General features: G+C 40.8%; 2 protein-coding genes across 3 annotated transcripts; both read left to right on the forward strand.

Annotated features, from left to right (window-relative positions):
- Nucleotides 1–274: 274 nt before the first annotated feature.
- On the forward strand, nucleotides 275–7,928 carry usf2 (upstream transcription factor 2, c-fos interacting). 2 transcript variants are annotated; one of them, XM_056264187.1, is made up of 11 exons: nucleotides 275–748; nucleotides 2,190–2,233; nucleotides 2,349–2,467; nucleotides 2,928–3,047; nucleotides 3,165–3,327; nucleotides 3,625–3,712; nucleotides 4,004–4,048; nucleotides 4,713–4,771; nucleotides 5,254–5,348; nucleotides 5,420–5,548; nucleotides 6,809–7,928. In XM_056264187.1, the coding sequence occupies exons 1-11, from the start codon at nucleotides 711–713 to the stop codon at nucleotides 6,893–6,895; spliced, it is 987 nt and encodes a 328-aa protein (XP_056120162.1). In that variant the 5' UTR covers nucleotides 275–710; the 3' UTR covers nucleotides 6,896–7,928. The 2 variants fall into 2 exon arrangements, with proteins under 2 accessions (XP_056120162.1, XP_056120163.1); XM_056264188.1 differs by lacking the exon at nucleotides 4,004–4,048.
- A 1,096-nt stretch (nucleotides 7,929–9,024) lies between these two features.
- si:dkey-211g8.4 (barrier-to-autointegration factor) lies at nucleotides 9,025–9,931 on the forward strand. The gene is made up of 2 exons (XM_056264189.1): nucleotides 9,025–9,079; nucleotides 9,496–9,931. The coding sequence occupies exon 2, from the start codon at nucleotides 9,541–9,543 to the stop codon at nucleotides 9,808–9,810; it is 270 nt and encodes an 89-aa protein (XP_056120164.1). The 5' UTR covers nucleotides 9,025–9,079; nucleotides 9,496–9,540; the 3' UTR covers nucleotides 9,811–9,931.
- The last annotated feature ends 13,255 nt before the right edge of the window (nucleotides 9,932–23,186 follow it).

Raw genomic sequence — 23,186 nt, forward strand, 5'->3', positions numbered from 1 at the left:
AGCACTAGGCTAACAGTTAGTTATATCTCATTTGAAATTCAATTTCCAGTTTCAACGTTGAAAGTATATCGCTATAATTTATACTACGTGTTCCTTATGTTTCTACCTCGTACCTGCGAAATACAGCCAGTTTCAGAATACGTACACAACCATAAGCGTGTTGTCACATCTCAACCAAAAATGTTTTATCTTTTATTTCAACCCCATACTTGTTTATAATAAACACTCCACTCCATATTTTATTAGCGGCAGCGCTCAAATGTGGCCGCTATTAAAACGCGTGCGGAAGGATACGAGAAGATCGATAGCGAAACAATGCAGCTCGCGGTTCCGAAATACGGAGAAAATTAGGTTTTAAAGTATTTTTAAAAGCCTACGAACAAACCAACAAACACGCCTAACGTTGACTTGAAAGCAAAACGTCTGTAAAGAAACCACTAAGCGACTCAACAGGTCGAGAGCTCGTCTCGATAGAAGGGCGGGAGGGAGTAACAAACGCGACAAAGCCGCGCAGTGAGCGAAACAGCGACCGGTACACCTTCCGTCTTCCTCCACAGCGGTCTCCATTTTAACTCCTCGCCCAGCCTGCACCTCACGTGTCCTGGACTGTCTTTCTCACATGACCCGTGTGTTTGTCCCCGTGATCAGCGCTTCCATCTCCCGTATTTCAAGTGTCGCTGAATATCGCATTTTAAAATCCGCTCGCCTTCATGGATATGCTCGATCAGAGCTTGGACACCTCGACGAGGTGAGAGCGCGTCCTTTATGTACGGGCAGTCTCAAGGCCCCAGTCAACCATTTTCTGCTCTGTTTTCATAGTAAGGCAGTTAGCAATCATCTTTTAACTTTATTTTTTTTACTTTTATTCAGTTTTATGCATGCCATCAATATGTTGGGTCAAACGTAAGATATGAATAGCAGGGAGAAAAACAACAGATCGCAGGCCTTTTAACATTGATCGTCGACGTATTTATATCACTATTAGCCCGGTTGCTAATTTGGTGATTTGTCTATTTTTGGTTATTAAAAATGCACGACCCCAAACCGGTGTTTATTTCATTTTAACAAGATACTTCAATATGTATCTTTTCAGAAATAAAATATGTTACATTTTAAAGGATTTAAGTGGAAATGTCGTGTTTAGTGCTGTCGAAACAAAAGCTCTTCAGCAGTTTAATGCATTAACGTTACATGATTCTCTTCAACCTGCAACCGACCCCCAGTCTTTGCATCCAGAGGCTTTATGTGCATTCAGAAGCATTTTTTTCTATATAATTCCGTTGTGTTTATTTGGCTACATTTGTTATCTGAAGAAAACGTTGCTGTTGGTATTTTTTATTTCACTTTAAAAACTGTGAACAGTTGTTTAATGATGCTAATGAAGGGGGGCGTTCACCGTTTCCTCGCCAAGTAGACAGGTCTGACTAGACTCTCTTGAATAGATGATGGAGGTTAGATGTATAGCTAGAACATCTTGTTCTGTTCATTTGGAGTTTTTAATTGATTTTCAAATCGCTCAAATGCCTTCTAATTTTTGCATAAAGACTCGAGAATGTACTAGTGATGTGATGTCCGATTCTTTAACGAATCGTTCTTTAAGTCGGATCTCGGCATTGAACCGATTCGCAAAACCGCTCTTCGCGATTCTTTTGGAAATCTGTTTGAGCGGTTCTCGAGTGAACAACAAAAGGAGGGAATTTAATAGCAGTACATGTGATTGAGACATGTACATTAATTTTAGTGTTATTTATTGTAAATTCAAGTAATATCCAGTGGCTGCTTAGACTAGTCTTACAAGAAAGTCATCTAATTATTTTCTTCAACACTGACTGTTCATAACAAGTCAGTTATGACTCACTTACAGAAAAGTAAGAGCGACTACTAGTTGGTCATACTAGTTCTTAAGACAGTCTTAACAAAATGGCAATGTTTGTGAAACTGGCCCCAGGTACTAAAAGACTGAGATGTACAACTACAAAAAACACTATTGTTATAAACAATATTATTGTTTTTGAATCTGTGTTTTTAAAACAAATAACTTGAATTAATCATTTGGCAGAATTGGGTCTGACTTTCCATCACTGGAATGTGCCAAAACTCTATATGATTTTTATCTGCATCTCTAGAGTTTCCTTAGAGATGTGAGTGGTTTCATAAGATGACCCGGAACGTTTGCTCTCTCTTTGCAGTCACGAGAAACAGGAAACTGAGGAGGTTGTTCAGCTGCAAGAGGGTAAGTAAAACATGCAGCTCTAAGGATGTATTGTATGCATCAAAGGAATGTTTAAAAGAAGATGCATATATCGATATAACGCAGTTAATTTAGACATTTCTTGTCCATTTCTCAGGAGAGGGGGTGGGGGCGGAGGAGCAGGCAGCGGTTACCATAGCGAGTGTCCAACAAGCAGCAGCGTTTGGAGACCACAATGTTCAGTACCAGTTTCGCACAGAGAACTCTGGTGGACAGGTCAGTGCGACCTTTGACCTTTCCAGGGGTTCAAACTGGGGTAATTCTGTAATAAAACATGACCTGGAGGACTGTGTAATGGCCCTTATGAGAATGCTTTTATGCCCAAGTGGTATTTTAGTATTATTTATATACTATTATAGTATCTATTAATATTTTGAATGGGCTTTTATTGTATAATGGATAGTATCATGTTAGGCAAATAGCTATATAGCCATTCTTTTAGCAAACTTGCATTCTAAGTATGTAACACCCACTGTTCATTATGAAATTAATTTCTAATGGATAGGATGAATTCCCATCCCGCCTTTATTGTTTTTGAACATCCTGTTTAAATCGTAGATTAACTTAAATATGGCAAATCATGTTGACTATAATACACTTTTTTTGTTGTTGTTGCTTAACTTGAAGATACAAAAAAATCTTCCATCAAAGTTCTTTGTGTTGTTTTCTGATACAGGTGACGTATCGCGTGGTCCAGGTAACAGAGGACCATTTGGAGGCAGCAGGAGATGGAGGAGCGGCAGTCAGTGTTGTGTCTACGGCCGCTTTTGCTGGCGCACAGCAAGCAGTAGCACAGGTGTGGATCAGACTGGAAGGAAATACGGAGAAAAAGAAGCAATGTATACAAAAAGTAATATGAATGCAGTGTCAAATTTGCCTGCACACATCTTATATTTCTATATCTTATCTCTAGGCTGTCATCCAGAACCCTTTTAGTAATGGAGGCAGTCCAGCAGGGGAAACAGTGGGAGGGGAGACACGCTTCGCCTACTTCCCAGCAGCCACTGTCAGTGACGGTACAGCTACAGCCGTCTCAGTGCAGGCCACGTCTGATCCAACCCTCACACAGGCTGGAGGTCAGTTTCACATGCCAAAGTCCAAAAAACAGGGTTTGCCATTGACACTGTTAGTAGGTAATGTTGGTTCTAGTATGTCAGCAGCCCCAAAATACAACTTCTCATGCAGATGCAGTGTTTCTAGCACCTCGCATTGCATTTAGTACACAGTAAGATTGTGTAATATAATGTATTATTAATGTGTAATAGCTGCTAAAATCAGTAGTATTTTGTCTGCTTTCTTGCTCATACAATGTTGATAAGTTCATTCATAATATGTTTCTCAAACGCTATTTTAACCTTTATTGTTTACTCTAGGTCAGTTTTACGTGATGATGAGTCCGCCAGATGTCTTACAAACTGGAACACCTCGGACTATCGCCCCTCGTACGCACACTTACTCTACGTAAGTACCGTTCATGGGTCAACATCCTTCCCTTTTACCCAGTCTGCACGGCCCAGTCCATCCTTTGAACCCAATGCTTTGTACATAACGTAATTTGATCCCTTTATGTCCCTCGAAATTATTTCAGTTTGCAGAACAACTGTAAACAATGAGTGTGGAATTTGATTTAAATATGAAAAAACTGTCCAATGCAATGATTTCAAATACAAATATGCAAAGTATTGTCCAATCAGTTTGAGTTCAGTCAGAAAAACAACCAAAACATTTGTCCCACTTGCCTGCCATCCCCAGAGACCTTGGTGAACATGAGACTCTTCAACACAGCAGATCAGACTGGTGAGGAAGACCTTTTACATCCCCACCCCCTTTCAACCGCCAGCCCGTCCTTCTCCTCCAGATTCCACTGCACTAGCCCATTAATCACTACTGGGCAGCTGGCTTTTAATTCAATGATGGTGTTTGACTTTTCTTCATATTCGGAAGACATGAGATTATAAATTGAATTAATTCTTGCCTCTGAATAAAACGAAATGAGGAAAAATCAAAGGGGTTACATGTTTCTTTCAGGCTTGTTACCTTTTTGTCCAGATTTAAGCAAATCTTTGGTAATACATTGAATTGACCTGACTGAAATTTGTGCTTCAACTGTTGTGATATCAGTAAACGGGCTGGAGAAATGTTTGTTTGCAAATAGGCTTCAGCTGTGTTGTGTTGTGCAGATTCATTTGGTGGTTTTGGTAGTTTAATAGAGCAAGCTAACACAAGTCTCCTCTTTTTCTCATCTCTCTCTCTCTCTCTCTCTCTCTCTCTCTCTCTCTCTCTCTCTCTCTCTCTCTCTCTCTCTCTCTCTCTCTCTCTCTCTCTCTCTCTCTCTCTCTCTCTCTCTCTCTCTCTCTCTCTCTCTCTCTCTCTCTCTCTCTCTCTCTCTCTCTCTCTCTCTCTCTCTCTCTCTCTCTCTCTCTCTCTCTCTCTCTCTCTCTCTCTCTCTCTGCTTGCGCAGGAAGATTGATGGCCCCCGGGCACCTCGTGATGAGAGGAGGAGAGCACAGCACAATGAAGGTGAACTAATGCATGTCTTTTTAGAGCTCAAAATATATTCAGTTTGCTTTCTAACTATTCTCCACACCATGGCAGTAAAAAATAATCAACATAAAACGTCATTTGCAGCATATTTTACTTCTGTAACCCTAACGTGTCCAATTAAAGCAGCTAGAAAACAACATCAACAAAAAACTGTAGGATAGGAATTTTATCCATCTGGAATTGGATTGTAATATGGGTGTTACCAGTATTAATACAGGTGAAAAGGAAGTGGTTTCAGTGGTGGAAGTTATTACACTTTAATAAAACCTTATGAAGACAGACTTTTTTTTTTTTTTTAAATAACATGCACCGATTAATCATTCACTGTAAACAATGAACATGTATAAGCAAAAAAAATCAAGTTTAATTTCATATTGACTTTTACTTTTATGCAACGCACTGAGTAACTCGGACTACGGATCAATTTGGACTGTTGCTAAATGTTTTTTATTCTGTAGTGGAAAGGAGAAGAAGAGACAAAATCAACAACTGGATTGTCACACTGTCTAAAATCATCCCAGACTGCAATATGGACAATACCAAAACAGGAGCAGTAAGTACCAGATCTTTTCTTCTTGCACCTCTTTTCACCTGCTAATGTTAATGAACACCTTTCGTCTCTAGAGTAAAGGAGGCATCCTGTCTAAAGCATGCGATTACATTAGAGAACTCCGACAGACTAACCAGAGGCTACAGGAGAGCTACAAGGAGGTGGAGAGAATACAAGTGGACAATGAGCTACTAAGACAACAGGTATATTTGTTGGTAACGTTGAATATGTAAGAGATACAGTGGGGTCTCAAAGTCAGACAACCAGTTACGATGCTACTTTTTTTCCCCTCATTATATTTTTTAATTGCAAATGTATTGTAAGCATGACAATACAAGTGCTAGTTGACTTGAAAAATGAACATGTATTAAGTTTGTCACTCTTTTTGCAAATTAATAATTTATCAATTAAATGTTTTTCTTGTTCTTTTTTGTCTGGATTCTGTTTTTTGATTTAATCTAAAAAAGTGGATGCATAAAATGAACACATAACTTTAATAATTTAATAAAATAAAATAAAATGTAATCAAATTAACTTTGAACAATTCCTAATTTTATTTCCAAAGGTGCTGAATGTAATGTTTTTTTTTTTCTTTGACTGTCCTTAAAAGCATAAAAATACTGATATTTAGGAAACACGCTAAGTTAAAAAACTCGTTTCTCCAAAAAACAATACTACAGCCAGTTATTCTACTTTGAAATGTGCATTTCATGTCAGAATGTTTGTTTTTGTTTTGGTCCATATGATCCCGCCCACTGCCAATTTACCCAATAGTCTTTCGACACCCATAGTGGCCAACAACTTGTTGGCGGAAAAAAGCAGCCATGAAAGCCAGCAAACGAACTGGGTCAGATCTCAGTTTCTACTCAACCTAAAAGGCCTCAGCAATAAAAACATTGCAAACGTATACATTAGCTGATCAACTTGCAGTGTAAGTCTCGTCGCTTTCCTTTGTCAGTTGCGCTCCTTCCTGTTGAGTGTCCTCAATCTGGCAACCAGTGAGCGTAGAGCCTGAGGAGGAGGAACGGGAAACAACTCTCTCCGATATTTTGAATTTGGACTGGAGTGCCCATTTCAACAGCTATCTGTCAATATTACATACAAAAATTGTGCAATATTCTGTGACGTTCCATGTTATACAGAATTTTTTTTTTTTGTGTGACTGGATTCTGTGATTCCATCCACATTTTACGCATTGTAGAATTCATAGAGCCCTAGATCATGTTGAATCTTGTGTTTCAATGGATGCAAGTAATAATGCCGAATAAATAAATGCTGAATCTTGCGATTATTAAAAGTTCATTTTCAGGAAAAAACAAAAACTGATTTTCAGTGTGCTCTTTTGACTTCTGACAGGTTATGTAAGCTTTAGAACACAGATTCTCAGTGTTAAGTTTATGAGATCTGTGGTGTTTTGCTGACCAAGTCAAATAGTAATATGTTGAATGTCTATTGTCCTGCAGATTGAAGACCTGAAGAATGACAACGCACTTCTCAGAGCTCAACTACAACAGCATGGCCTGGAAATCAGTGAAACTACATCACAGTGACAAAAAGAAAAAAATCATTATCACGAATAAACAGTCTCAAGTGGAGAAATAACCCCTCAATGACCCACTTGCTCACGCCTCATCACAGACTTAAGATGTTCTGCAACTCAAGTAGTGTATGAATGCTTGTTTGATACACAGACACACTTCCTTCTGAACAGAGACTCTCTGACCGTTGTGAAAATAAGATCTGCTGTAAAAGCACACTTTGTTTTTTCCTTCACTCCCGCGAGAACTCAACAACTTGGACTGATCCATATGGAATAACCCTCTTCTTCCAGAAGTATCCCGCTTGTCACAGGTCTTTGTCTTTAGTTTAAATCTTGGAATTGTGAACCAGTGATATGCCTGCTCATGCCTAATGCTCATCTTTTGTTCTGTTTGAAACATTTTGTGTATTTTATTTTTTTATACTGTCTCTGACACGACAGAAGGTCTTTTTTCAAGGGTTTGTCTATATCGTATTTATTAGCTTTCAAGAAATTGCGCAGCTGCAGGTACACACAAAACCTTTGCATTTGATTTTGTTTTTCTGTCCTGCAGTCTTTCCATATATCAGACTTTCTGAAATACGTTCATCAGGCTGATCAGAGACTTGACTTTTGTGGCACATCAAGACTAATTTACAGTATGAATATGCTTAGAATGCAAATGAAAGTGTATGTTTTCATTTAAAATAGAGACGTATGATACCTAAAACTGCATTAGCTACGAATTTCAGTTTTCAGAGTCCATCATATTTAATGCACTGTGATTTTAGTGAAGGATGAACGAGTAGCTCAGGGTTTTGAGGTGCTGGAAAATAGCCGAGGCTCTGGAACTCCCCGCTAACCTTGTAACCCTGCACTTTTTTGCCCGTCGGCTTTAACATACTAGATTCTAAACATGTACTGTATATATATGTTTCAACCAGTTGTTCTGAAGTCATTACTTAATTCAGAGAAATGTTCTTTATAAGTCCTATATTTCCCAGGCTCATTTATGTACAGCAAATAAAATGGAAGATGCACATTGGAAGCGGATAGAAATGCTACTATTTGTAGTGTTGGCTCATTTTTGTTGTAGCTAATCTTCCATCTTATTTTGTATCCATTTAGTTTAAACATTCATCAACAACAACATTTTGAACAATAAAATCGAGGTGAGCTATAAAGAGGAAGAAAACCCACTAAATTAGAAGAGTTTGAGCATAAATATCAGACAACAATGGGAGTTATAATTATTGAGCTATGCATAAGGAAACCAAACCTAGTTTAAAAGCTAACCAATTTATTTTCTTACTTGTTGATCTTTTAGTTTTAGTTGTTTTATCTCCTTGTTTTTAAGGCTAATTCGGGCCTGTTTTTCCCTTTCATTGTCAGACGGGTTTATTGCAAGGCTTGAATGATATAATGCTGGATTATAAACATACTTTTGACTGTACTAGCAGCACCCATTTATCTTCGCTTCTCTCTGGTCTTGGGTGGGGGGAAAGCATCAGATTTTAAACGGATTAGCAAAAAAGCATTAAACAATCTGTGATAGCAAACCGTGTGTTGAACCAGTGAAACCAATATATGTTTGAAATATTCCACATAGCAATACAGAGAGTGCACAGATAACCCTTAAACACTCTGTCCTCTTCACAGTATTAATGCTGAACTTGAATGACTGTTGATTTGCAGAGTCCAGAATCATAGTCTAATGCACTGCTGCTTTTAAAATCAAAGTATAGTAAGAGAATATTTTTATTCATGTACGTCTGGTTGAATTGATGAACACTTAGCATGGCATTCTTACCACTGGTTTGATATCTATAAGCTATACAACACAGTTGCTTTGTTTTTACCTAATGACTGTTGATGTTTATGTATGTACTTATATAAAAAAGAGAAAACCAGAATTACAATATGTAGTTTTCTTTGAAATAAACAAAAGTGCTGAAATAAATTTGAGTTTTTATCTCCCACGTCATCACTTAAATGCAATCGCATGACGACATGCATGTATGTAGATTCATTGTGAAAACCTTAATGTGTTTCACTGGTTCTCACTAGCTCAGACATACAGATCTTCTAGAGGAACTCTATATATGGTCTGTTCACGTATCTACTTAAAGGAAATGAAACGTAGTACAGGCAGGAAACACCTCTGCAAAGGTGTGGCCTTAAATGTTTGTGCTGAGAATACAAAGGAAAAGACTGGGTGAGTGCGTAACAGAATTGTAAAGTCGGAAGATTTTTAAAGATAAAGCTAAAACTAATTTTATTACGCTGTGGAGGATGCATTGTCAATATTTATATCAGACATTGGCCTACTTTCACTGAGTTACCTGTATATTTATAGGATGAATACTACAAGTGGGACTTTAGAAAAAATTCTAAAATTCAGCATTAAATGCACCCTACTTGGATGAGAACTATTGCATGGGAATATATTTCTGCATCTATGCGTAACATATTTTACAGAATAATGTAAATGACAAATCCATTTGATCTGTAGTATACAATATAATATAAATCTTTATCTCATATTAGTATAAAACACATGCTATATTTCAATCATGAACCTTTGACAGGTCTATCAAAATACAGATATTTTCTTGTTAATTTTCTCTATAGACAGACTTAACAACAAATGTCACTGTCGACCCACAATTAGCTGCAATGACAACGTCCCTAAAACACAGACGTTTCTGTTCTGAGCCGATGGGGGATAAACTTGTATATGAGCTTCCTGGAATTGGTCCTGTGCTGGGTGGACGACTACAGAACAGGGGTATAATAAGAGCACGAGACGTCCTGGGGCGATTCCTGGTCTTGAACAAGGATGAGTGGAAATTTAAGAACTGGCTTAGAGACTCATGTGGGGCAAATGCAAAGCAGCAGAAGGACTGTTACAACTGTATGAGGGAATGGACAAGTAATAATTTGTAAAGAAGAAAATATTAACAGATTTGTCTAAAAGACTAATCGAGAGGGGCCAGCTGAGGTGGCTCGGGCATCTGTTCCGGATGCCTTCCCGGGAAGGTGTTCCGGGCGCGTCCCACCGGGATGGAGGGACATTAGCTGCGTCCCAATGTGCATACTATCCATCCTAAATAGTATGTGACATTGGTAATTGTCAATACTATTTAGGGCATAGTATGCACATTGGGACGCAGCTTATGTCTCCCGGCTGGCCTGGGAACGCCTCGGTGTCCCCCCGGAAGAGCTGGAGGAAGTGTCTAGGAGAGGGAAGTCTGGGCATCTCTGCTTAGACTGCTGCCCCCGCGACCCGGCCCCGGATAAGCGGAAGAAGATGGATGGATGGATGGATGGAGTAATAATAAATAGCATACACCCGAAATAGTTTCCGTTCACATTTATAATGTCATTGTATGAGTATACCATCAATTTATTATATATAAATGGATAATCTGTTTACTAGGGACTTATGTTCAGTGATATGGAAATAAACAATGTGTTTGTCACTTTTTGTAATGTCTCATACATGCCTTTATCCATCCCAGTAATATAATGTATTTGAATTATCTTAATTTAGTGGCTAAATTAATTTGACCACCATTTCAGTGACAGCTTTTTTATTTAGTTATTGTTGGGCCATTGCTATAGTTGATACCTGAATGACAGATCCCCATAGAAGACAATGGTAAACATCAGAAATGTGTTACTTGTAACAATAGAATAGTTACTACTAGTCACTATCAAAATAAATACTATATCTAATGAATAAGTATTTAATAGTATTTAATAAGTAGGCTACTAATGAATAAGTACTATCTAATAAATAAGTATTAATAGGTACTATGAATAAGTATTTAATAGTAAGTATTAGTATTTAATATGCACCGATGGGATTTTTTTGGCCAATACCGATTTTAACAAACAATAGAGGGGTTTCACGACGCGTCATCAATCCGGAAGTCGGCCATTCCCTTTCGAGAGGTTCCTCCTATTGCGTAAGCTTACGCTATGGGAAAACTCCTTTTCTCGAGAAATATTGAAGTCTTTATGTAAAACGCATTGCAGCTGCACAGCATACAGCAATGAGCGAGGCAGCTCGGTCATTGGCTGTGCTGCGGCAACTGCACGAACCAATGACGGGGCGACTCTGAACCCGCTTCCAATGAGCGTGCTTCGCGCCCACGCGCGTCAGAGCCCGCCAAGATGGGCGTGGCCAAGGGCTATATATTGGGCGCCCCGTCGTCTGAGTTCTTTAGATTTAATCTCCTTCAGCAAAGAACCTTCTCTTCGCTGGATCCTCCAGGTTTGTTGGAGTCTTTTCGCCGCCGCCGTCGACAAGCCTACAGCAGGACTGCTTCGAGGACGCCGGCGCCTTCAGCCGCCTTCGATCGCCCTTCTGCTAAGCCATCCGGCGCGCATCATCTAATATCCTTTCAAAAAGCTTCAGTGTTCGCCCCCGTGACACTTTCTAAAAGAGCAAATTTAACAAGGCGTTGTTTCAAATGCCTTCCTGCGCCTCGTGTCGAGGCCCTCTTCAGGACGGGGATCGTCACATCATTTGCGCCCGCTGCCTGGGACCGGACCACGCAGAGGCTGCCCTTACTCGAGGCGGATGTCCCGAGTGTGACGCCCTGGGCCTCACCGAGCTGCGCGCTCGCTTCGCCGTTTTCACCGCGAAAGAGCCCACCTCTTCCGTGCTGCCATCTCCTCTGGTCGAGCCGCGAAAGAAAAAACGCCGCTCACAGAGGCCGCCGGAGCACGCGGTTTGCAGTGATGTCACGCCGGGCCAATCCCCGCGTGCTTCACCACCACCCGAAGACTCCCCGCCGCCAGTCCAGTTCACACAGCGGACCAGCACCCCTCCAGCGGAGCGATGGGGCTCGTCTCGTTTGGCGCGTCAGGGGATGACGATGATAAGGATGACAGTTTTTCCTGTGATGCGGCCTTCAGTGCCCCTTGGGCATCAGAGCTCACTCTACGAGAGGCATGGCCTCCTCGTGGGCGTGGTCGAGTGGGATACCCATTCAAGATATTTGTGCGGCAGCAGGCTGGGCCTCACCGTCCACATTTATCAGGTTTTATAACCTACAGGTCCCCTCATTGCACTCTAACATACTGTCGGTCTAACTATGCATAGGCTGGGGTGTGTACATGCTGAGCATTGTCTCCTCCCTCATAGAATCACATCTTTGACTGATGTGGAGGATTTTTCATACATGACAGTACATAAAAATGTGCTTGTGTGTGTCTCTGGACGCCCATCGGGCCGTTCCACGTTGTCCTTTTATAAAGCCCGCCTTCGGCTGGCTCGTTGGATAATTACTTCGCTCAAAGGCTCAGGCACCTGCCTCCGGCTTAATAGAGCGAAGTCAGCACGCACAGCGTTTTACATGGCGTTCCCATAGCGTAAGCTTACGCAATAGGAGGAACCTCTCGAAAGGGAACGACTCGGTTACTAACGTAACCTCGGTTCCCTGAGAGGAGGGAACGAGTATTGCGTAATCTGCCGTGCTTGTGCTTGGTCAGTTTGCTTCAGTCGATTGAACCTAAAGAACTCAGACGACGGGGCGCCCAATATATAGCCCTTGGCCACGCCCATCTTGGCGGGCTCTGACGCGCGTGGGCGCGAAGCACGCTCATTGGAAGCGGGTTCAGAGTCGCCCCGTCATTGGTTCGTGCAGTTGCCGCAGCACAGCCAATGACCGAGCTGCCTCGCTCATTGCTGTATGCTGTGCAGCTGCAATGCGTTTTACATAAAGACTTCAATATTTCTCGAGAAAAGGAGTTTTCCCATAGCGTAAGCTTACGCAATACTCGTTCCCTCCTCTCAGGGAACCGAGGTTACGTTAGTAACCGAGTCGTTTTGGAGGCACAGAACGTAAATACCGGTAATGCCACTGAACTGAATGGACTCGCAAATTTGACTGATTATTGCTGCTGAAAAATGGTCGAGTTTTTGTCTGTACCAATCGGTCACATCGGGAAAAAACATGTCGAGTGCTATAGACTGTCAAAAGTTAAAGAGAAGAGTGCAAAAAACTGACGAAAGAAGGCGTTTGTGGTTGAGAGAGGTAGAACATCATCAGACAGGTGTAAATGAAGCGTTGACTATGGCTAAAATGTCGACGTAGTTAACTATGGCTACATTCACACTGTCAGTCCAAATCCGATTATCCAGTGTTGGGGAGTAGTTAACTACAAGTAGCGACGCTACTAACTTAACTACATTTTTCAGTAGTTTGACAGTAGCTCAGTTGCTTTTTAAACAGTGTAGCTTTTCCAGTAGCTAACTACTTTTTGCAGCAAGTAGCGGTGTAGCGCGAGCAAAAGCTACATTGTGTTTTGTTGAGCCTGCGCGAATCAGCGCGATGCAAGGATATTCTTCTTCTTGTTAGATTACAAACCAATTTGTTTTGCCATTACCGCCACCTGTTGTTTATTCACGCATCTTGCGGCTAACGGTTCACTGACGTACAGAAGACCTCAAGCACAAATTTAAGGACGCACATACAGGTGATTAATGGACATTTTAAAATGTATTAATTATCCTGCTTTATTGCTCTCTATGTTACATCAAATTTCTATTTCTGATTTAATTACAATGAACCGCCATGATCTGTCCGCGTTTGGTAATGAACATAAAAGACCACTAAACTAAAGTTTGCACCATCGTGTTTCAGTTGAACAAAAAATGTAATCTTAGTTTGTTTATCGCACGACAAAGGCTTTGATCTAATTAAATTGCTGTATAGATTTGTTGTGACTGGATCCAGAGCGAACCGAACTGTGCTCACAAGCAGCTTGTGATTCAGGTTCTTCTTTCACAGTAAATTCCAGTAGCACCTCAATGCAGTACATGAGATCCACGGGGAGGAGTCGGATCAAGATCCAAGGGGTGGAGATGGGTAGGATTAGGGGTGGGTTTAGGGATTAGGGGTGGGTTTAGGGATCAGGGGGCGGAGATGGGTAGGTTTAGGTATATGTAAGGTGGGAGGAGTTGGATCTGGATCCGACTCCTCCCCGTGGATTTCATGGACTGCATTGAGAACCATCTCGTAAATTCTGCGAGCTCCATCACTGCATGTGAGCGAGTTTAACGTGCATTACAGTGCCACATGTGAGCGGTTGTTCAATGTATTTTCTTGCCAAAATGCAACCATCTCACAGTCACAATCGGTATTTTTGAGAAAAAGTCTATACATGCAATTTACGTTGGATGTATATTTTGTTCTTGCAATGTTGTATTTGTTGCAATTTTGTTTCAAAATCATAATTGTATTGCATTGTTTTAAACACTAAATATTTTACTTAAAACATTCCTCAGACACTTATTCAGTTATTTATAATATATGTTGTTCAAAAAAAGCAAAAGTAGTTTCAATGTAGCTAGCTACTTTTTGATCGTAACTTGTAGTGTAGCTAACTACTTTTCCAAAAGGGTAGCTTGACTGTAGTTTAACTACTTTAACTAACGAGTAGCTTGTAGCTTGTCAAACTACAGTTTCAAAGTAGCTTCCCCAACACTGCGATTATCTTTGTATCAAATTGGAATCTGATCTAAAATGATGTCCACACTGTGTATCGCAACTGTTCAGATCCGACGTGTGTGTCCATGCATGTCATTTGGTAATATGGCAATGACTTTGCGTTGATGGAGGGGTTGCATTTGCAATATAATGTTAGATGTTGTCTTTTTTAAATGTTACAACATGGAAATGTGTATAGCCGCCGCGCTGGACTACTACGGCAGAACTGTAGGAGGCTGGTATGTAACGTTACTGCTTTTTTCCCACGCTCGTCTGCGCCGGTTTCAGAAATAATACTTTTCTGCTCGTCCGGCACTTTGCAACAACACAGCATTGTGTTGCAGTGACTTTCAGCATGTTTCCTATAAATGACGTTTGCATTTTAAGACATACCATGCGAAATCCGATCGTTCAGACTGAGGCTGATGTCCTGATATGTGATTTGAATAGGAAACCACATATGGATGTAACTTGAAACGAATTTCATGTGCTTTTTTGGACTGACAATCTGAACGTATCTTATTTCGGGATAATAAATAGATGGAAGAATTGCAGTAATGTTACGTGCTAGAGAAGCTAACTCGTTCGGATCTTTAGCAGCTACCACATAATGTGACCACATAAAACATATTAACTTTAGTTTGTCAAAATGTTGCGCTCTCTCCTGCTTCCCAAGTCCTTCTCTATATGATTTCGCACCTACCACGTGTTTTTTCCGTGGTTTATTAGTGTAACAATGTGTTCAGTAGTACATGAACAGTGCAATACATGCTGTTGTTTACATCCGAGTGCCTCCATAATGGCCGCGCATCCGGGTTACCGCCCAGAACGTGACGTTGGTGAAACCCCTCTATTATTGGCCGATTCCGATACCGATATTGGCACTTGCTCTCTTATTTGAAGTTTTGTCCGTAAAATAGGTAGTGTTTTGATCATGTTTTAAATGAGCAAAGGTAAAACATGCATGCAATAAGTTATAGATAATTTATTGCTGTATCATCAAATCATTTCTAATGATGAACATGGATTGGATCCATTTAACATTCAGCAGGTCAACATAAATACAACAGAACAAAGATACATATGAAATAAACAGTGCTTTTTAGGTAGGTTTAACAGTAGTTTTCATGTACATAAATTAAACAAATGTAAAATAGCACTGCGTATTCTTCACTGTATAAATTAAATACATATTAATCCTTATGAAGTTACAAAAGTTATTTAGTCAAGATTGGTGAGCGATTTTATTTGTCTTTTGTTGTTTGATTAACATTAAAACGCAGACGGCAGCGCAGCAGTCATTTTAAGAGCTGCACGGATCCTATATATGGTTACACAAGCGTTTTATTTCTCAGCTGTTTACGTTTATTTAAGACATAACCAACTATGTTTACAAGGGTACTCACCAAGAGTACCCTTGTAAATTTTGATACCACTTTGAAGATGCAGCACTGGGCCGATCAGGACAGTGACAGTGTTGCACAATTCAATTGTCCCGAGCGTTATTCACACTGACCCCGGACGGACCTTATTGACGAGCCCTGCTGTATTTTGTACAGATTTCATTTTGTTTTGGCAAGTATTTAATTATTTTACCCAGAGAAAAACCTTAGATTATGAAACAGACATTATACAGCTCAGTGCCTTCACTCAGTTAATTAATAAACCATCGGTTTGTCATATCTGCCTTTATCATGCTGTAGCCAATATGCCGATGGTTGTGAATAGATCAAAAACCGTCCGATGGATATCTGTGGCCTATACATCGGTGCATCTAGTATTTAATAATAACTACTAGTATCTAATGAATAAGTAATAGTATCTAATAAATAAGTACTATTATCTATTTAATATAGGCCTAGGTAGTATCTAACATATATGCATTAGTGTCTATTTAATAGGTATTAATATCTAATTACTGAGTTCCTGTATCTAATTTATAAGAACTATAGGATCTAATGGATAAGTAGGCTACTATATCTTTAAAAAAGGTATAGTAGGCCTATAGCATACCTAAAAAAAAAGCACTATAGCTAGAATAAGTATGGAACAGATATACTAGGATATCTTAAAAAAAAAAAAAGTACTAGTAGCATGAAAATAGATACGTTTTAAGGATTAAATGTTAAACTGGCTTGCCATAGTTTGTAAGGCTTGCCACTAAGTTTCGTTTCTTGAGAAATGGAAACTTAAGCCTCACATTGGAATTCTAAAGCAAATGCCGTTTTCATATGTCCCATAAAATTTCTCGACTAGTCAAATCAAATTTAATCAAGGTGTGATATAAAATGCATAATTCATTCTGCAATACACTTTTAGATTTGGCTATACGGTATGTAAATAATCTATGACAGTAAAGATTTTAAGAGGCGGGGCTTCTGTCTCTTGCTCAGAATACAACACAAACAATGAACAGGTAGGTCCTACAAAACTACTGGCTTTATTACCTAAATATTATTTGGAATCAAAAGATCTTTTTTTTTTTTTAAGAGATGTGCTTTAGAGTTGAAACGCATTGTAAAATAGATGTGCTGAGGAATTGAATGTTTTAACCAAATCTCATAGCCTATTGCAACACTTGTCTAAGGGAATTTATAGGAGGTCAAAGAACTTTACATTTCACTTTTTTGACAAATTACACATAAGTTTCAGTTATGGGTTTGGTGGATTTTGGATTAAGCAGATTTGTTGATTTTCTTTTTCTTGTTTTTTAATCAATTAGAAGATGGATATTTAAGAATTTTAATAGATAGGCTATATCAAATTTGAAAACAACATTTACACGTTCAGTATTGACAAAAGGGTGGACATATTGTGTTTTATGCTATTAGTTTATAACTGATAGTTGCTTTCATTCAAGGAAATTACACCTCTGGCAAGACATGTGATTTCGATAGGGCATGTGTGGGTCTGAAGATGAAGTTTGACGAAGAAGGTCAAAATAATAGTTTAGTTTGTTTAAACAAAGGTAATCCACACTGGTAAAACACAACAAAACAGTGGATCTCATTCACTAAGAATTGCGTGTGTGTATGTAATGTATGTATATATATATATATATATATATATATATATATATATATATATATATATATATATATACATATACAGTGCATAAGTGAATACACCCATGAGGTTGACTAAAAAGAGGAATAAAAAATTATCTTTTGGAAATTGATCTTAATGCCTTAATTAAAAAAATGAGGAAAAATCCAACCTTTAAGGACACCAATTTTTTTTGTAAATGAATAATGTATCGTAAATAAAAAAATGTTCTTCCTTAAAATACAGGGGCAGGACACACCTATGTTAAATTCCCATAGAGGCAGGCAGATTTTTTTTTTTAAAGGCCAGTTATTTCATACTATGCATCCTGATAAAGTTCCCTTGGCCTTTGGAATTAAAATAGCCCCACATCATCACATACCCTTCACCATACCTAGAGATTGGCATGGTTCCCTTTCTAAAGGGAACTCGTACTGCTCGTTGGGGGAGAAATCGCTCGCGATGAGAGCGGTTTTTCCCCGGTCATAGAACCACCAGCTCAGGTGAGCCTTTCATTTCTTCCCAATCTCATACTGAGATCGAGAGGTCATGGAAAAACCCATACTCTGCCTGTATCCACCAACATCAGTGGGCTAGTCTCGCTGATGTTGAGGGGATAGGAGAGCGTGGGTATGCGTCGATGGGACAATCGACACTGAGAGCTCCTACCCTGCCAGTTGAATGGCAGAGCATACACGTCAGCGGGTCAGGCCGATGCTACCCTGCACATCATGGCGGTGTTGCAGGTATACCAGGCCGATCTGCTGGGGGATCTCGACCAGGGGGTGGGGCCTGTATGTCCTGGGGGTCCAGGACATACGTACCCTCATCTTCCCTGAGGGCGTGATTATATCTTAGCCCTCTCCTCTCTTCCCCGACTCCCCAGGCACTACTTGGGCGCTGCTTGGACTAAAGTGTCCAGGCCTGAGGCTGGACTCATGGTTAGAACAATGTTCTGATGGCCTGCCTCGGCTTGGTTAGTGAGAATGCCTCTTTCAGGCATGTAAACTATCTGGCGAGTCTTAGCTCCGCACGCCGCAGGTGAGCTGACTGGTCTTCTCAAGAGTATTTTTTGTGAATTAAATACTAAAATGTATCTCTCTACAGACCTCGTTCCCTGTATAAAGCTATGGGGTCATGTCAATGTAATAAGGTAATTACATTTTTGGATTATTTGGGCCCTGAAGTTCCCCTTTAGGTGGCTAGAACGATAGGGAGAAGTGATTTACATTTACATGATTTACTTCTCTTGTGATGTGAAACTATGTTAGTCTTCGGGCATTTAGCCACCTCAGGGTAGAGTAGTTGGTCTCTCTCATAGGATTTTTTACTTGGAGTTTTGACTGACGCTAGAGCTTCAGATAGATCTTATGTCCGGCCGGCCCACGGGACCGTCTGACTTCTTTCCTGAGTACATCGCCCCCATGAGCTCTGTTTTGGGTTTTCAGTGGGCTGAGCGATTCTGCAGCCCCTGATATGAAATAATAATAATTATTTTTCTAGTAAGGCTGTGGCTCCTCCGAGCCCTCAGGTAGATCTATGCTTGCAGGCTGGCCCTCACCAGAGCCGCCTCTGCTTAAGCATTTCTGCCTCTGACTCTTCACTGCATCCCTGTATGACAGCCTCCTCCCATGGGAGTCGTTAGGCCAAGGCCCGCCCCCTTCTCTGCATTCTGGTGTGACAAGAGTAATGCAGCGTGGTGCAGAGGCATGGTTTATAAAGATCCTGGGTTAGGCCTCAAATAGGCCTGCCCGGTACAATGTGTCTTTATTGAGTAGGGTTAGGCCGTCTTTCGAGACTGGGACTGGGTCTGTCTGCCTGACCCTGCCGTACAGAACTAGCATACGGATCTGGGCTGCCAGTATAGGCTTCTCTTACCTCGCTGAGCTACTGCTCGAACGTTGGGTTGTAGGTGGTTTGGCTCACAAACAAGCCCCACTTCCCTAGGTTGGGCACAGAAATATTTTCTGTCACCCCTAGAGCCGCTGGCAGGCCCGCACCCTGGTAAACCTCAGGGTGAGGTGGGAGTATTCCCCTGTGATACAGGGTAGGTCGGAGTGCTTCACTTTCAGTTCTGTATTATACTACTTCGCACCACTATGGCTCGGGTCGAGCGGAAAGTTCTAGCCTTCACTTCTTTTTTGGTCGAAGTACGCTCCTATGAAGCCAGAGCATTGCCATGAGCTGACGCCCATGCGTACAGATGGTAGGCCCCTGACTCTGGGGCCTCCGTTGAAGCAGAGTGGCGTATATTGTACTCCCCTTGTTTTAAGGGTACTAGCTCTCTTGCTGAGTACACTGCCATGGGCAATGTGATCAGGCACCAGGATGCTGTAGGCACTGTGTAAACAGCTTATCTGCCAACGAAGGCTGCGCCGTTAGGTAGTAGGCCTCAGCAGGCCTCCTTGAATGGGCAGCCCCCAAGAGGGCGCTGTAGGCCTGGTTACTTCACATGGTTGGCCATGGGGGTTCAGGCAGTTGACTCACTGATGGGTAGTAGGCCTTAAACAGGCCTCCTCGGAGGTGACTCCCAGTATTGTGGGACATACTTTATAGCCGCTACCAGGTAGCTAGCCGTATTAGGCCTCCTGTGGCTGGACCCAATATCTATGTTGGTGTAGTATGGTTCCCAACAGTGTACCTTCGTAGCAGAATTGACTTGCTATCAGCTAGTAGGCCCAACCAGGCCTCCCTGATAGGCGAGTCCCCAGCTGGCTGGGCTTAGCAGGCCGCCTTGGAACTATCACCCGGACTCAGGGCTCATAGTTACCAGTTGCCATCAGGTAGTAGGCTCCTCAGGCCTCCCTGAAGGTGAATTCACACTTAAGATGGTAGTAGGCCTCACCCGGTCTCCCTGAAGGCGAATTCCCACTTATGTTGGCTATCAGGTAGTAGGCCTCACCAGGCCTCCCTGGAGGCAAGCCCCAAGGACAGGCAACTGGACAGCTAGCCTGACTTACTATCGGGTAGTAGGCCTCACCGGGCCTCCCTGAAGGTGAGTTCCCACATGCTGTGACTCTCAGGTAGTTGGCCTCACCGGGCCTCCCTGAATGTGAGCTCCCAGATATTGTGGCTGTCAGGTAGTAGGCCTCACCAGTAGGGATGCACCGATCTGACTTTTTCAGTCCCGATACCGATTCCGATGCCTGGGCTTTGTGTATCTGTCGATACCCGATACCGATCCGATACCGTTGTTGAATTTATAATAAACTGTATACCTTCCACCTTATACCTTCCGTCCACCATGTGGAAGAGACTAAAGCCTCCGCACTTTCCTAACTAAGACAAAATAACAGATGATGTAATGTATTGAATTTTTATTTATTTGTTATTTAAAAAATAAGTGTGCATTGAAATCGAAAATAGAATGTAATAAAATAAAGTATATTTAAATTTCTTAAAATAAATTAAATAAATAAAATGTAGCAGTAGAAACAAAATATTGTATTAGTCAAACATACAATAGTAATCAAACAGTTAACATTGTAAACATATTTGTAAATTGTATTTGTAACATTGTAAAATATTTGAATTCTTATAAATTTGTTATTAAAAAAAAAACAATTGTGCATTCAAATCTATAACAGAATATAATCTAACTTCTTAAATTAAAATAAATAAAATGTAGCTGCAGAAAAACAAGTGTATTCGTTGAACATACAATAGTAATCAAACAGTAACCAAAGTTACCAAAGATGTAAAAAATATAAAGTGCAAAGTCCTGCAAACAGGAATTCAAAATGGAACATAGCAGCTGAACCCTGAGTATAAACTTAAAAAAAGTGGGTCAAACAACAACTTGGTCACACCTACAAATAATAATAAACAAAACATTGTAAACATGTAGTGCAGTGTCAAACCACTTATGACCTGTGAATGCTCACTTAATCAGCAATGGCAAATTCTTTCTAATGAAGACAATCATTTCTGCTCTCTCTGCTGTAAGTCTGTTTCTTTTTTCATCCACAATGTTGGAAACTGTGCTGAACACTCTCTCGCTTTCTACACTAGTGCAGGGGGCACAGAGATATTTTGTGGCAGTGGCAGCAAGACAAGGTAATCGGGATTTGTTGACTCCCCAGTACTGGAATGGGTTGTCTGAGGCAGCAATGGTTTTCTCTGTAAGATATCCATGCAGTTGGACTGCGGGGCTCGAGCTGCTTGCTGCATCGGGATCTTCACACTCCTCCACAATTTGGTCAAACTCTTGCATAAAGCTGCTCAGTGCTGCTGCTGCTGCTTCCACCCGAGGGACCTTTTCTTGTGGCTCTGCTGCAGCCTCTGCTGCTCCAGCTGTGCTGCTCCTCAAGTCTTCCTCTAGTTCCCCTGTCAGTGCATCTTTTGCATGCTTTGCAGATTGTGCACTTGTAAAGTATCTGAAACATAGGTTAGGCTAAATATGAAAAACTTGATGACACTAAAAACTTGAGGCTGATTAAAGTAATATACAAATGAATATATATATATATATATAATTTATACAAATTAATATATATAAAGATAATTTATGTTCTACATATTTAAAAAAAAATGTACAGCATGGCATCTCATTAATTACAATAGTAGTGTTATTGTGGAGAGTAAAAAAAATCTATAATATAGAACTAATCAAATTAGTTAGTTTACACAATCTTACCTGTCTTTATATCTCGGGTCCAGCAGGGTGGCAAGTGCATATAGGGGTTCATCTTCCACAGTATCAAAGCGTTTGTTGACAGCTTGAAGCAGGGTTTTCTTCATTGTTTTGATGCCAGTATCTGCATCGCCTTCTTTAGCCAGGAGGCGTTTGAGGACGGTGACAGCTGGAATGACGTCGGCGGTGGAGGCAGTCGATGAGCTTACTTTCCTTGTTAGCTCTTCAAATGGTGCTAGAACAATGCTCGTTTTTTCTAGCAAAGCCCACTGATTAGCGGTCAGTGTACTGGGCAGGTCATGGTCAGCAATATAAGCACAGAGGACTCGCTTCTGTTCCAGAAGACTCTGTATCATCAAGTATGTACTATTCCACCTTGTTTTGATGTCTTGTTGCAGGCGTTTAGGTTCCATTTGCATCTGGAGCTGGATATCTTGCAACCTTGAATACGCAAGTGGAGAATGTTTAAAATGTCCCACAATTTGTCTACCGATTGCAATGGCATCGCTCACACTCCGCTGTGACAGTAGTCCCTCATTGACTACAAGCTGCAATGAGTGAGCAAAGCAGCCTAAGCTCCGCACCCCCATGTTGTCCATGGCCTTTTTCATGTTACTTGCATTGTTCCTGAGTATGACATGCACTTTATTCAAAGGAATGTGCCACTGGTCAAGCATCTCCTTAATTGCAGCCGAAATGGTATCGCTGGTGTGTGAACCGTGAAAGTTTTTAGCTTGAAGCATTGCACCGTGATGTGTACAGCTCGCGTCCAACCAGTGGACTGTTAAACTTAAAAGTGACATTGGACACACAGCAGAGCTCCAGATATCTGTAGTAAAGCTCATTGCCTTTATATCTTTAATCTCTTTTGAGATGTGCTCGCACACTTTTTTGTACAGTTCTGGCAGTGCGGTCTCGGAAAAATACTTGCGTGATGAAAGAGAATACCTCGGCTCTAAGTGTTCCAGTAGGCGACGGAAGCCCTCATCTTCAACAACTGACAATGGTTGAGCATCTAAAACAACGAATTCTAAAACTTTCTGTGTTATTGCCGATCCTTTCAAGCTTTCCCTCGGAAACTTTTCGCGTCGTTGAAATGCATCCTGCAAAGTTAGTTGCTGGACTGTATTGTCCGCTGACAC

The sequence above is a fragment of the Rhinichthys klamathensis genome, unplaced genomic scaffold (genome assembly GCF_029890125.1).
Source record: "Rhinichthys klamathensis goyatoka isolate OS25496 unplaced genomic scaffold, OSU_Roscu_1.1 h1tg000217l_1, whole genome shotgun sequence".
Classification (NCBI taxonomy): Eukaryota; Metazoa; Chordata; class Actinopteri; order Cypriniformes; family Leuciscidae; genus Rhinichthys; species Rhinichthys klamathensis.